This window comes from Heliconius melpomene, chromosome 18 (genome assembly GCF_056956725.1).
Source record: "Heliconius melpomene rosina isolate 202511_hmr_F chromosome 18, ASM5695672v1, whole genome shotgun sequence".
In the NCBI taxonomy this organism is placed as follows: domain Eukaryota; kingdom Metazoa; phylum Arthropoda; class Insecta; order Lepidoptera; family Nymphalidae; genus Heliconius; species Heliconius melpomene.
This window is the reverse complement of record NC_140406.1, coordinates 11,902,574-11,915,997: the sequence shown is the minus strand read 5'-3', so window position 1 is coordinate 11,915,997 and position 13,424 is coordinate 11,902,574. Positions and strand designations below refer to the sequence as shown.

The 13,424-nt window shown below is 32.3% G+C and overlaps 3 protein-coding genes across 3 annotated transcripts; 1 reads left to right on the top strand and 2 right to left on the bottom strand.

Moving 5' to 3' along the window:
• Positions 1-1,131: 1,131 nt before the first annotated feature.
• Positions 1,132-2,346, top strand: LOC146529614 (acetylcholine receptor subunit beta-type lev-1-like). Its single transcript, XM_085201958.1, has one exon. The coding sequence runs from the start codon at positions 1,132-1,134 to the stop codon at positions 2,344-2,346; it is 1,215 nt and encodes a 404-aa protein (XP_085058084.1).
• Positions 2,347-4,182: 1,836 nt separating this feature from the next.
• LOC146529613 (protein CFDP2-like) lies at positions 4,183-5,270 on the bottom strand. Its single transcript, XM_085201957.1, has 2 exons — positions 4,656-5,270; positions 4,183-4,248 (listed from the first exon to the last, which is right to left on the bottom strand). Exons 1-2 carry the CDS (start codon positions 5,268-5,270, stop codon positions 4,183-4,185), a joined length of 681 nt encoding a protein of 226 aa, XP_085058083.1.
• Positions 5,271-7,912: 2,642 nt separating this feature from the next.
• Positions 7,913-12,984, bottom strand: LOC146529612 (cathepsin K-like). Its single transcript, XM_085202366.1, has 8 exons — positions 12,563-12,984; positions 11,901-12,053; positions 11,156-11,278; positions 10,320-10,453; positions 9,645-9,777; positions 9,081-9,241; positions 8,657-8,791; positions 7,913-8,419 (listed from the first exon to the last, which is right to left on the bottom strand). Exons 1-8 carry the CDS (start codon positions 12,899-12,901, stop codon positions 8,359-8,361), a joined length of 1,239 nt encoding a protein of 412 aa, XP_085058492.1. The 5' UTR covers positions 12,902-12,984; the 3' UTR covers positions 7,913-8,358.
• Between the last annotated feature and the right edge of the window lie 440 nt (positions 12,985-13,424).

The window sequence follows — 13,424 nt, the reverse complement described above, 5'->3', positions numbered from 1 at the left end:
ATCACCGATGCGTGTAAGGCAGGCGGGCGCGGCGGACTCGCTTGTATAAGCATAACGTCGCGAGGCGCGTTTCGCAGCAAGGATTTTTTGATATTGTAACAACTTCTAAAGTACTTATTAAAATAAAAAACAGAAAAGACAGTTTTGATCTACATTAAATGGCCAACGTAACTAATATACTATTTATATGCTGAGAGTAAGGGATAAGTGAAACTTGACTCGATACAGTTGATGTGTGAACGGCGTGATGTGTCAATAATTAAATGCGTTTTTCTCTAAAACTATTCGCAATTTCGAAATAATTTAAAAAGCAAATTTTATCTTCGTTTAACGTAGAAATTTAATAAAGTATTTTAAAGGATAAGGATTAATACCATTATGGAAAAATATCCCTCACAATAAAAAATATATTGAAATTACTATTTTTAGACAGAAATATGATCACTACACGTTATCCTTAAAAGATAAAAATATGCTCTCGCGGACTTTTTTGTAGATCTTATTAAGAGGAACAATACTCCAATACATTTTTTTCATGTAGTATTTACCATTAAAGCAGCGCATGCGCCAAAGTGTCTCAGCGGGTAGGACTTTATACACATTTATCGTATTTATGTTAATTTACATAAGAATGTACAAATAATAAACTATTTATAAACCTTCCCTGAGAAATACTCGACCTAATGGTGAAAACCGCATCCAAATCCGTTGGGTAGTTTAGAAGAAGAAGAGTTAGAAAGTTCAGACAGACACAAAAAGCGACTTTGTTTTATAAGATATAGGATATAATTAGGACAAACACTGTTTTTTTATGTCTGTATTCAGATAGTCGCAATAGTCCATTATATACGAGCACCTATACTTTCTAATAATATAGTGAATATAATATGCGACATCTCTTGAAGAAATACTTATCGTACTTTTAATAAAAATAAAATAAAAATACTCTGAATTAAGAAAGAGGCTTACACAAATATAACATTATACATAGATATATAGCTGTGTCATATTAATATCTCAATGTCATCGACCATATGGCAAGTATAACAACACGTTATACTTTTATTACAGTGGGCGTTTTTATTCTAATTATTATAAATTTCCAACAATTCTTTCAGTCTTCATACAAACATGTTACTATATACAGTTATTTTTCTACTTTTTATTAAAGAATCTATTTCTGATTGTGTCTTAAATACAGGACCTAGCGATACAGAATATGAAATTCAACTTCAAAAAGATTTACTCGAAAACTATAATGATACTGAGCCCCCAAACAAAAATAACACAATCGTCGCCGTTCGGTTTACCCTGAAAAATTTCAAGTTCTTCAGAAGCGAAACATCATTTAACATATACAGCTGGCTGTTTTTCCGATGGGAAGATCCAAGGCTTAAATGGAAACCAGACGACTATGGAGGAGTAGATAAAATGATTTTGAACAATTTCATTATTTGGAGTCCTCTAGGATATCTGGAGAATTTGGGAGATAGATTCGATTCGAATGATTATTATCATTACGGTTACTGCCAAGTTACGAATACAGGACATGTAATGTGTGTGCTGAGGGTGATCCACGAGACGGCGTGTTCAGCCAAGTTGTTTGATTGGCCATATGACTTCCAAATTTGTACTTTCAATTTTGGCATCAGGAAAGAAGTTAGAGACAGAGTAACGTTCACATTCAATGGAACCCGCGGGATTTCATCTCTAGGAGCAGAGTATGGTGCCGGCTGGGATATTATGGATTACGCAGTTGGTGAAAACACTACATGTGAACCTAAATTATATTTAAAATTTGTAGTAGAAAGGCAAGCACAAGACATTGCAGCCATAATCGTGATACCGTTGATAATAGTAGCTTTTATGACCATATCCTCAATGTTTTTAGATGTAAGAGACATTAACCGATTGGGTCTATTAAGTTTCAGTGTATTTGGACATTTCATGGCTTTAAGCAATATAAGTGAAAATATTCCACATTATGGCGCTGATTTGCCAAACGTTCTAATCTTTAGTAGAACATCACTCTTTATAACATTATTTTCAATATTTTTGACTATTATTTTAAATTCCCTTACAAAACGAACCTGGAAATGCTTCGAATGGGTTAAGTTAATCAATAATTATGCACTAAAAAGTCCTTTAAGATTTATAATTATCCCGAAATGGCAAGTAGCAGAAAATCTACCTTCAGAACCAAATCAGACGGACACACAAACATGGACAGACTTTGCTAGTATTATTAACAGTTTGTATACGATGATTATTGTTGTTATATATATAATTTTTTATGTTGTTTATATTCCTAAACCTATTCCTATAGATCAAGAGTATAATATTTAATCAATAAAATTAATATACTTGTGAGTTGTTTTATTTTATGAAAAACAAATATAATAATAATAATAATAATAAGCCTTTTATTTCACATATCACTTTTTTACAAATATTGTTAGTTAGATATTAGTAGTAAAAAGTAAATAATTAAATATCTTAGTAGTAAGTAAATTAGTTTGTTAGTTATTAATATTAATGTTAGATCTTGTTTTTGTGATATGGATCCCATTTTCTTGAGTATAGGCCTCCTCCATTTCTCTCCACAACTTTCTGTTTTTCCCCAGAGTCATCCAATTTTTTCCAGCAGTTTTTGCTATACCGTCAGCCCACCGGCTAATTGGTCTACCAACATATCTTTTCCCAACTGGGCCCTTCCATTGTGTTGTTTGGATTGTCCATCTATTATCAATGTAACGTGATATGTGCCCAGCCCACCGCCATTTTAATATTAGGGCTTGGGTGAATGCATCCAATATATTAGTTTTTTGTCTTATCTTATGATTGTTAACTTTTTGTGTTTTTCTGACTTTCAATATATTTCTCTCCATTTTTCGCTGCGTTACGTTAATTTTTTGTTTTATTGTGTTTGTATAATTCCAGGTTTGACATCCATATAAAAGAGTGGGTGAGATGCAAGTGTCCATGATAGTTTTTTTCATTTTCATACTAAATTTACCTTTTAGAAAATCTTTAAGTGTCCAAAATTTTTTCCAAGCTAATTTAATTCTTCTTTCTATTTCTTCTTCATTACTTGTTTTTCTAAACGATATTTGTTTTCCTAAGTAAATATAGTTATCTACATATTCTATGTCAATTCCTTCTATTGTAATATCTCTCTTAAAGCTGTTTGTCATTATTTTCGTTTTACAAGGGTTCATTTCCAAACCAACTTTGTGACTTTCTTGATTTAGAGTGTTTATCATTGTTTCTAATTCATTAGGTTGTTCAGATAATAAAACAATGTCATCAGCAAACCTAAGGTGGCTCATATACTTTCCGTCTATATAGATTCCCCCTTGTCCCCAGGTTATTCTTCTAAATACATATTCTAAAACAGAAATAAAAAGCTTTGGCGATAGAGGATCGCCCTGTCTCACCCCTCTTTGAATTTCTATCTGATTTCCCCTGTTTTCTAATTTCACTTTACTTGTGCTGTTTTTATATATATTTTTTATTATATTTATATATGTTTTACAAACGTTGGACATTTCTAGTGCCTTCCAAATAGAACTGTGGCTAATGCTGTCAAACGCCTTAGTATAGTCAATAAAAGCTATGTATAGGCTTCTATTAAACTCTCTATACTTTTCTATCAATTGTTCCAATGATTGTATGTGATCAATTGTGCTGAATCCCGAGCGAAAACCGGCTTGTTCTATAGGTTGTTGTATGTCAATATCGTGGGTTATGCGTTTTAATAGAATTGATGTAAAAAGTTTATACATAGTTGCAAGCAGACTGATGGGCCTGTAATTTACTATATCCAGTGGGTTCCCTTTTTTGTACAATAAAATAATGTCCGATGTACACCATTGCTTTGGGATGGATTCTGTGTTAAGTATCAGATTGAATAGTAGAGTAAGATGAGGTATCAGGATAGTGGCACCCAATTTTAAAGCCTCATTTGTTATACCATCAGGCCCAGGACTTCTTTCTGGTTTTAAGTGTTTAATGTTATCGTAAACCTCTTCCATACTGATTGGTTCAATCGTTATATTGGATGTCATCTCATATTGTATCTTTCCTTCCACTAGTTTGTCATCACCCCTTCTTCTATATAGTTCTTTGTAAAATGTTGTCGCAAGGTTTGTCACGTCTTTCCTCGTTCTTGTTTCTTTTGAATTATGTTTGAGTTTTAATATCCAGGGTTTCTGCATATTCAATTCTTTTACAGCTCTTTTTGTACTTCTATAATTGTTTAAATTTTTTGTAATTACATTGTGCCTGTGCTTGGCGTAGTCTTTTCTAATTGATTTATTTGTGTCTTTAAATAGTACTGTAAGTTTATTTCTTGTGTTTTTGTCTTTGTTTTTAATTAAAATTAGTTCAGTGCGTTGTTTTATAAGTTCCTTCGTACTTCTGCTAAAAATAGATTTTTTTTTAACATTTCTCTTCGCGTTTTTCTTTTTTAAACTATTTAATATTATTCCTTCAAGCAAATTATAGTACATTTGTACATCGTTTTGGTTCATTGTCAGGTTTTCAATGTTAATTTTCAATTGATTAGTGTAATTTTCTATTTCTTCTGACGATTTTAACTTACTAAATGTGGGTCTGAAAGTCGTCCTGATTTTTTTTGGCGTATTTAAAATTACTGTTGCCCTCACTAGCCTATGATCAGAAGCAAAATTTATCTTATTTAGGACTTCTATGTTTGTAATGGACTTTGGTTTGTTTGTCATTATGAAATCTATCTCATTTTTAATTTTTTGGTTAGGAGAAATCCAGGTCCATCTTCTATTAACTTTCTTTTTGAAAAACGTATTCATGATTGCTAATTTGTATTCAAAGGCATATTCTATTAATTTTTCGCCCCTTTCATTTCGTTCGCCGTAACCGTATTTACCCATTATCAGATCTTCTTCTTCTTTGCGGTATCCTATTTTGGCATTTAGATCACCTATAACTATTACCAAGCCATCAACAAGTAGATGTGCTTTTTTTACATCGTTGTAGAAGGAATCTATTTCTTCTTCACTTGATCTCTCTGTGGGTGCATAAAGCTGAATTATTGACATGATTGTTTCTTCAAATTTTAATTGCAATATTGCAACTCGCTCTGATATCCCAATGAAGTTGGTTATATTGTTTCTGTAATTTTTCTTTATTAAAAATCCAACTCCATGATGACCCTTGCGTTTTCCTGTGTAGCATAAAATATAATCCTGATATTCTTCTATTGCCTGACCCATTCTTCGAACTTCTGACATCCCTAAAATATCAAATTCAATAGTTTCAAGGGCATAGGTTAATTGCAGGTATCGTTCTATTGATGCCAGAGATCTTACATTTAAAGTACAAATTTTTAATATATTTTTATTATGTTTTGTATTTGTTTTGGTGGTATTTCTAATATTTGCGAGTGGAGGGTGGTAGTCTAATTTCCCACGATGACCAGTCGTCTTGGGAAATGTTTTGTTAAAATTATTTTGGTTTAGTTTTTGCTTGTTCCGGTGGCTAACGTCCGTATCCTATAAAAGTTTCGCTGCTGGAGAAGAGGACAGTGAGTTGCTTCTGACTCTCATTATATCAAATGCATTTTTTTTGTTATTAGTCGTAGATAATGAAGCTTGCTTTCGTGGTTTATCAGGGGATATTGTTAAATTTCGTTTACGAGTTGGTACGCAAATATATCTTTCACTTATTTTAAATATTTTTGCTTTAAAGATTTTTCGTTTAGTTTTAATATATTAATAACTGATAATTAATTTTTTTGGGTTCAGTGGGACTATAATCATTTCAAAAAAATTGTTATATATTTGTAATAAGATAAGCGCTATCAATCACACATAGTACGCACATACTAGTACAAAAATAATATGCATATATGAAATTAGATATTTTGTACGTTTGTTTACATATCATTAATTATATAAAGAACTCGCTAATTATTGTGATCGAACTTGCCATTTATTTGGCTGAAATAGAGAGTATTTTTTTCAGGTTTAAGTTTTTCTTTTTTTCCTAAAACATAGGTTGGCGTGGAGTTCCTCCACTCAACACGCTATGCCTCGAGAATTTAGTGGAAAGTGGGGAGCGGGGTGTCTTAACACTAGGTCCCTTCTGTTCCTACTTATATGTGGAATACAGCTTGGAGCTATAAAAAATAATAAAATAAAATAATTTTACTGTGATATAATAGTAATATTATAAAGGTAAATTTCAGGAAATAATTTAAAAACTATATTATTGACTTGAGGTCAAATCAATTACCTCAGGCACTTAGAATGTGTCGTGTGGCACAACTCACAACTCTTAGATATTGTCATATGCCAACTAGATAAGTAAAAGAGAATTTCGCCTAAAAATTACAAATATTTAACTTAATAATAATAATAAAAAAATATTAATTAAACAAGTCAGAAAACATTAACAATTTAAGTATTTCCCATTACATAATAATATTAGGCACCCTTATTCCGCAGAGACAGGTGGGAGAGAATAACTAATGTTATTTTTTTGTGGACCATTTATCACGTGTCCGGACTTGACAGCTCAGGTGCTAGCAAAAACAGGATGTATTTACTTGCTTTTTATCTACGAGTAGCTTTGTGTTTAGGAAAGTAGGCTGTTATGGCATCTTAATTTTTTTACTTTAATAGTTCTTTGTTTTTTTTGTTTTACGCTGTACCGGCATATTATATTAGCTAATCTTGGAACCTAGTGCTAAGACACGTTCCCCCGAATTGCGTGTTGATTAGCGGAACTCAACACCGCGCGTTACCAGAGTGAGGAGATCAAAATATTAAATAATTCAGGCCCTGAGTGGGAACAACAAATTTAATACATAAATTAAAAACAATAAACATAAAGTTATCTATATATTTTAAGAAAACCAAAAGCAATTAAAAAGTAAATAAATTTCACTTCCTAATTTAATTATAAGTACAGTTAGTACCCAATTTAGGTAGATTACGTCGGCGTAGATTTAGGTGATTCGACTTATCTATACGCATTTCGCTTGATAAGGCAAAAGGACCACTTTTACTGAAAAAAATATCGTAGAGAAAAATCCACAACCTTTAAGTACAGATTATTTATTATTAAATTAACAACGATGACTGAGAGTTCAATTCCCACTCGGGTGAATGGATTGAAACAAGGCAAAGCGAGGCTACAATTCTGCCCATCATCACAATGTCTCCGAAATCTTTTACATACTTATGTACACATACAATTTTTTCTTTCTCTTTGCAGTCGGTTAAAATAGCAGTTTCATTTTCGAGTAAAACAAAACATAAGCGCTATCCTTTGTGGGGTCAACTTGTCACTTTAGATTCGCGGAAATACGTTTTAGCCGCGTCAGAGTTTTAACACTCCGCGATACGCCCATTCTGACACTTGTGGTCCTCTATTATTTAGTAGGAAGAAAATTATATAAATTTGTTCATAATGCGAATAAAGGCTTATGGTACAGTAATAGTATTAAGTATTTTAAGCCTAAGTTTTTTTATAGGATGTTGCTCTAAATTTTGTTTACGTGGGCTTTAAGACGTAAAATGGAAAATCTCGTTTTAGGCTATCTCTACTTACATTATTATGCAGGAAAAATGAGATTCACGCTTTTTCCCGCATAGCAGGCACTCTGTTTCGCACTTACTGCCAATAATGCGAGAAATCGCGTGTTGAGTGGCAAATTTCAACGCCGCTGTATCTTGTTACAAGAGTGAGGTAATGAGAATAAGTAATTTCCTCGAGTGGAGCCTTCGTTATGGATGGAAAATGGATGATTGTACTCGTATATATTGCAAAGTAGGAATCGGATATTAGGATAAAAAAATATATGTTCATTTAAAAATAAATATTTATTAATAAGTAACTAAATTTAACAATAAATACATTATCCTTTTGCTAATTATGCTTATTTTTTGAAAATCTTTATTCTATAGTTCCTTACTATTTTATCTTACTGTTTAAGAGCAACACATTGGTTTATACTTGCTCTACTGCGCTACTACGCTAGACTGTAAATGCTACAGGTTGTGGGTTCGATTCCCACTTGAGTGGGAATGAAAATATTAATTCTTTCTATTAATTCTTCGCTCAGTACGTCCTAATAATGTATCGGTCTATTATATCAACAAGAACAGTGTTATGTCCACGATATTTTTTCTTTTTTTACTGCTTTGTAACATTTAATTTTCCATTCTTCTACTTTTAATAAATCGAAACAAAATATATATATAGAAATAAACATGAGACCTTGTCAGTACAAGAGGTCAGGCAAGTCACTGTAATATACGAAGACTGATAGAGATAACTGTAAAGCTCAGTATAGACCTCGAGAACTGTACACTTTTATAATTCTACGTAGGTGGCCATGTTGGCGACACCGCATATGTTAAAGCCTCTTCGAATTCTGAAATGAAATGTAATAAATACAATAGTAATTATAGGTAGGTAATATTACCATCTTGTAAATCTTTACCTAAGTTTTAGCAATAATGAAAGAGTTTTGTCGCTGGGTTCTCTCTCCTGTCTACTGTGTGCAAAATATGCGGGATAGTGCGTGAAGCGGTCTTAACACTAGTTTCTCTCTGCCTATCCTGCTATGTGCGAATTACAGTGTGAAGTTAAAAAATTATGGTCTTCTTACCTCATATACCCATCTTCGCCCCACTGCTTCCCCCACCAGTTCAGTAAAATCCAGTATTCAGGAGTGTAACCGACAAGCAACATCGCGTGGTTTAAATTCCATGGCACGCAAAATGGGTCGTCGTAAATACCACTTCTGTGAAGAAATGTATTTTTTTAACTTCATGTCAACTAAGAAAAATAAAGTTACTAAATTAACTTAATTTAAACTATGATTTATATATTAAATTATATATTATTTAGTTTAAAAGCTCTGGTAACAAGCGCAGCAGTGGCTTCTGCTTCTTAATACACAATATCTTGAAACTTGGATGGTGCGTGGGAAACAGAGAGTCTTAACACTAGGTTCCCCTGCCTACCCAATAAAATACAACTATAAAAACCATAATAAAATTATACATACTATTTTCAAAAGCCCAAAATACCTGTACAATTGAAAAGTAAACGGCGATGCGTTAATAGCCACCGCCAAAGGTCCTATGGTGGCTAAAGCTCGTTCTATAGCTTCTTCGTCTCCTGGAGGTAATGTTGACCAACGTCTGGCCCTAGCTCGTACTGTTATTGTATTATAATGACATTGTCCTTTCTAAACAAATAAGAGTCTTATAGTCTTTCGATTGTCTAGTGGAAAAAAAACTAAATAACTAAATTAGGTAAAAGAAAGATAAAGAAAGAATGGAAAATAGAACATTCTATATAAATATCACACGGCAGAACTTAAAGCCCGGGTTCATTTAACAGATTTTAGAAAAAGATATATTTTGACGAAGAAAGGTATCGCAAATATTTTTATTTTTCCAAGACCGTCACGCTTACGAGTAGAATAAAGTTTTTTCGGTTCTTATGTTGTGGTTCTTTTTTTAGATAGAGAGAACTTAGTGATAGTGTTCAGGTCTTCGCTTCCCTCTGCTTACCCCGATAGGTGTGGGATACAGAGTGAATTTAAAAAAAAAAAAGTAATAATTGTACTTCATACTACATTAACCAACTTTGCCAATATAAGGGTAGTACGTTTCCTTCATAAGGCCGTCTCGGGCCGCATATCTCATGGCTGCTTGCAATGATCCTCCGTCACATCCAAAATTGCCATCTTTGAAGCTACAATCTACTATTTGTTGAGGACTGTAAAACATAATAAACCTAATGTTTTATTCTAATATTATCAAGCCAAAGAATTTAACGGTAAACTTAAGGGAAGTTAGGTTCAAATTGTTTTTTTTTTTTTGGTTAAATAGTCTATAGGATAATATATTACATTACGTCAATCGTTTGGATATACTGTACCTGCGGTCAGAGCTAACGTTTAAATTGTATGTATACATAATACATAATACATATATACATAACTATGTACAAGATAACAATAAACAACTCTTAGTTATTTTCATTTGACCACGCGGGCAAAGTAACAAGTTAAAACTAGTTTCACATAACTGCAAAAACAAGAATGATGTAACCCATCACAAGTCTTCAATTTGTTCCATAAAATAAAATAAAAAAAACTTTAAAAATACTGTCTTTGATCAATGTTGAAAAATAACATGAGTACAGAAAATACAAAGTTTATTAAAATATTTACTTAATATATTTTTTTAAAATGAATACTAATGATAAGATTTAAAACAAATTATAAAAAGTAACATTTATTCTTATTTACATTTTACCTCAACTCACTCCAATCGCCATGTTTTTTATATAGCTGTGCTTGCAGCGCGTGCGCGACTGAAAAAGCATAACACGCGCCACAGTGATATTGCTCTTCCCTTTTTGGTTTGAAACCTTCAGATCGCCAATCCACCTGTTTGATATATTTATTTAAAGTCTTACAAAAAACGATATTTCTAAGACAACAATAACAAAAGATAAGGGCGTTTGCGAGATTTTTTAAATGAATGTCGAAATAAAATTTGGCAAGAAGTAAAAATTACAGCACAAATAAAGAGAAAATGTGTAATTTTTAGGTATTTTAGATTTAGCTTATACATATTATATTTTCAATACCTACAATCATGAAAATGGCACGGAACCCTTGCAAGTCTAGTCCGACTCGCACTTAACCAGTTTTTTTTATTTATTCCCTCTGAACTCTCATACTACCCAAGTCGGTTCAAATTAGATTTTCCTCACAATTACTGCGGTAGAAGCGGCGTGAATAAGCTACTTAAATAATATAAATGATACTCAAGTTGCTCCGAATTGAACCACATACGTGTATTTAACTTTTAAGTTATAAATCACTGGCGTTCCGGTTAAAATGTGAGTAAATCTTAACGTTCTTCTTAGTAAGTACTAACTATATACGCTTTCTTACAAATGTGAAATAAAAAAGTCTAACTAATGTTCAAGATAACAATATAAGTGGTTATGGTTTCAAATCTTTCTTTGGAGTAAAAATGTAAACAGTTTCTATGCAGGCAAGATGAAATATCTATAAATTTTACGTAAAGCCTAAAAAATAAGGAAAATATAGACAAAAAGTACGTTGATATACATTAATTACCTTTCTCGGTATTTTTCGATAAAGGCTCTCGCGGTACGCTGTTTTTCTGTGGTCTTCTGCTGGATCGAAGAGTGGTATCGTTTTTATAAGTTTTAATAGCTGCTTTATATATGCGGTTATAGACTGCAATAAAATAAATAGGTATCATCACAAAAGGTTATTGAGAAAAAAATATAATACACGATACAATCTAAGTGTCCCAGTTAACTCTAACCGCAGATACAGGGGGTAAAAAGCAAAAGATTTTTCTATTATTAAACGTACTATAATACAAGAGATAAGAGCAGAGGCGAGGCGAGAAGTAAGAACTCCGCGTCGCGTTTTGCCGCCGCGTTTCGCTTGTTTCCAGAGCTAAGAAAATTAAAAATAATCCATTCCCCCTATCGAGAATCAAACCCACAAACCCTACCTTTACAGTCTATTCTATTGATACATTGACTACTTTTTGAACAGGTAGCATTAAAGTAGTGATAGCACACTACTTCTAGTGCACTTATTTGTAGATTAGTGCAAATATTTGTAGGACCCTGACCTTGTGCCAGCCAGCTTCACGTTGTTACCCGTTTTAACAGAGACAGAAAGAACCTAGTGTTAAGTGACTCTGTTCTCCACTTTACGATCAATTCAATGTCTCGTCGGTCAGTTACCAGAGCTGAGAATGACCTACTCAAAATGAGAATTGAACCTATGATTGAGTAGACCCTGTGCCGTTGTTGTGCCAACTAGTAACAATTTAGTAGCTTACCCAATCCCCGAAATGATTTAAATGTAACGAATAACTTAGTTCTCCAGCTAAAAAGCGACGATTGTGTTGGGCGACACGTTTGAGGTTGTTCTTCCATGTTGACAATGCGGACACTTCATGTAGTGCATTAGAATATAACTTATTGTATGCTGTCTAAAAGGAAAGATAGAAAATAAATAACTATAGTTTTTATCAAAACTGCTTCTTGAAATGTTAGTGACTAGGCACTCTGTTTTCCACTATTTTTAGTGTAACCTATTGCTGAGGCTTAATTTACAAGACTAAACAAGTGCCTACGAGAAATTTATTTTGAATGTTTTCAGTCTATGAATAAATATACACTTACATTGAATCCGATCGATTAAATCGAACCCGCGCCTTTTGGAAATATTCATTTCAAATATTTTAAATTATAACCAATTTTTAACTTTTAGATATTAATGTTTTCCTTTACATGTCATATATTCCATTACATACTTCAATATTTCTGCATAAATATACCCCGAAATTGGTATCCGATATGGATATATATGAATGGATATGTATGGATGGATATGTCCCGAAAATTGGGTGAAAAGGGGTATGGTGAAGACTAAATACTAGTTCCCTCGCCATGAGGAGAAAACATAAAAATCTATATATTAATAAGTGACCTTTCCTACCTTATATTCTTCCCAATGAGAATTAGGAACTTCATCGTGAATCAAAAAACTTTTAACAACATGTTGTTTCTTACACACATTATCACTCGCACATGAATTACATTCACTAACATTATTATATTTAAAATATTCTTCATATCTTTGAGTTTTCTTCAAAATTTTAAAAGTTTTCTCCGCGAAATTATCCATTTTTGACAATTCACTTTTTAGTGTAGTACAACGCTTGTGTCGATAGTTTTTATAAATATTTAATATGTATTTCATTTTGTATGTCGTTTCGTTGATGTTTATTTCAGCATTTAATACTGTAACTTGTACTAGAAGTATTATAAAAAGCATTTTGATTTAAAATAAATAATATAATTATAGTTTACAGCTCTATTATTAATATCAATAAAATATAGTGCGTATGTTAACAGCAAATTGAATGATGTTTATGATTTTTTGTTACTTATTTAAAAGAAATGGATTCAACTCTTTAATGGCATAACATTAAGAATTAATTTGCTTGAAATAATAATATTTGAAAAGAGTTTACTTTGAAATATTTTATAAAATGCAAGTAAGCAGTTGCAATGACAAATTTGTTTTACTTAACATGACCTTATTATTAACTATTTATATATATATGATTAGTTGGTTGGCTTATTTGGTGCAAATCCATACGATTTTTATAGATTTCGTACTTCACTTTTTGATAGTAAACGCGATGAATGTGGTCCGTTTGGTTCCTCCTCGGAATGTATTTCATTGAATTTTCATTTCCACGCTTTGGTAACAATATAAAGTGAGACGTAATGTCTCCAAGATTGCGCTAGGAACTAAGTGTCTCAACATTAGGTTCCAACTGCTCACCTTTAGG

Excerpts from the sequence above, each read along its gene's own strand:
- LOC146529614 (XM_085201958.1), top strand. The coding sequence starts at position 1,132 with ATGTTACTATATACAGTTATTTTTCTACTTTTTATTAAAGAATCTATT.
- LOC146529613 (XM_085201957.1), bottom strand. The coding sequence starts at position 5,270 with ATGTCAGAAGTTCGAAGAATGGGTCAGGCAATAGAAGAATATCAGGAT. Across the intron at positions 4,249-4,655 it reads ATAGGCTAGTGAGGGCAACA|AAGTACAAAAAGAGCTGTAA; the intron begins GTAATTTTAAAT and ends AAACAATTATAG.
- LOC146529612 (XM_085202366.1), bottom strand. The coding sequence starts at position 12,901 with ATGCTTTTTATAATACTTCTAGTACAAGTTACAGTATTAAATGCTGAA. Across the intron at positions 9,242-9,644 it reads ACTACCCTTATATTGGCAAA|AAAGGACAATGTCATTATAA; the intron begins GTTGGTTAATGT and ends TTATTTGTTTAG. Across the intron at positions 8,792-9,080 it reads TTTACTTTTCAATTGTACAG|AAGTGGTATTTACGACGACC; the intron begins GTATTTTGGGCT and ends ATTTCTTCACAG.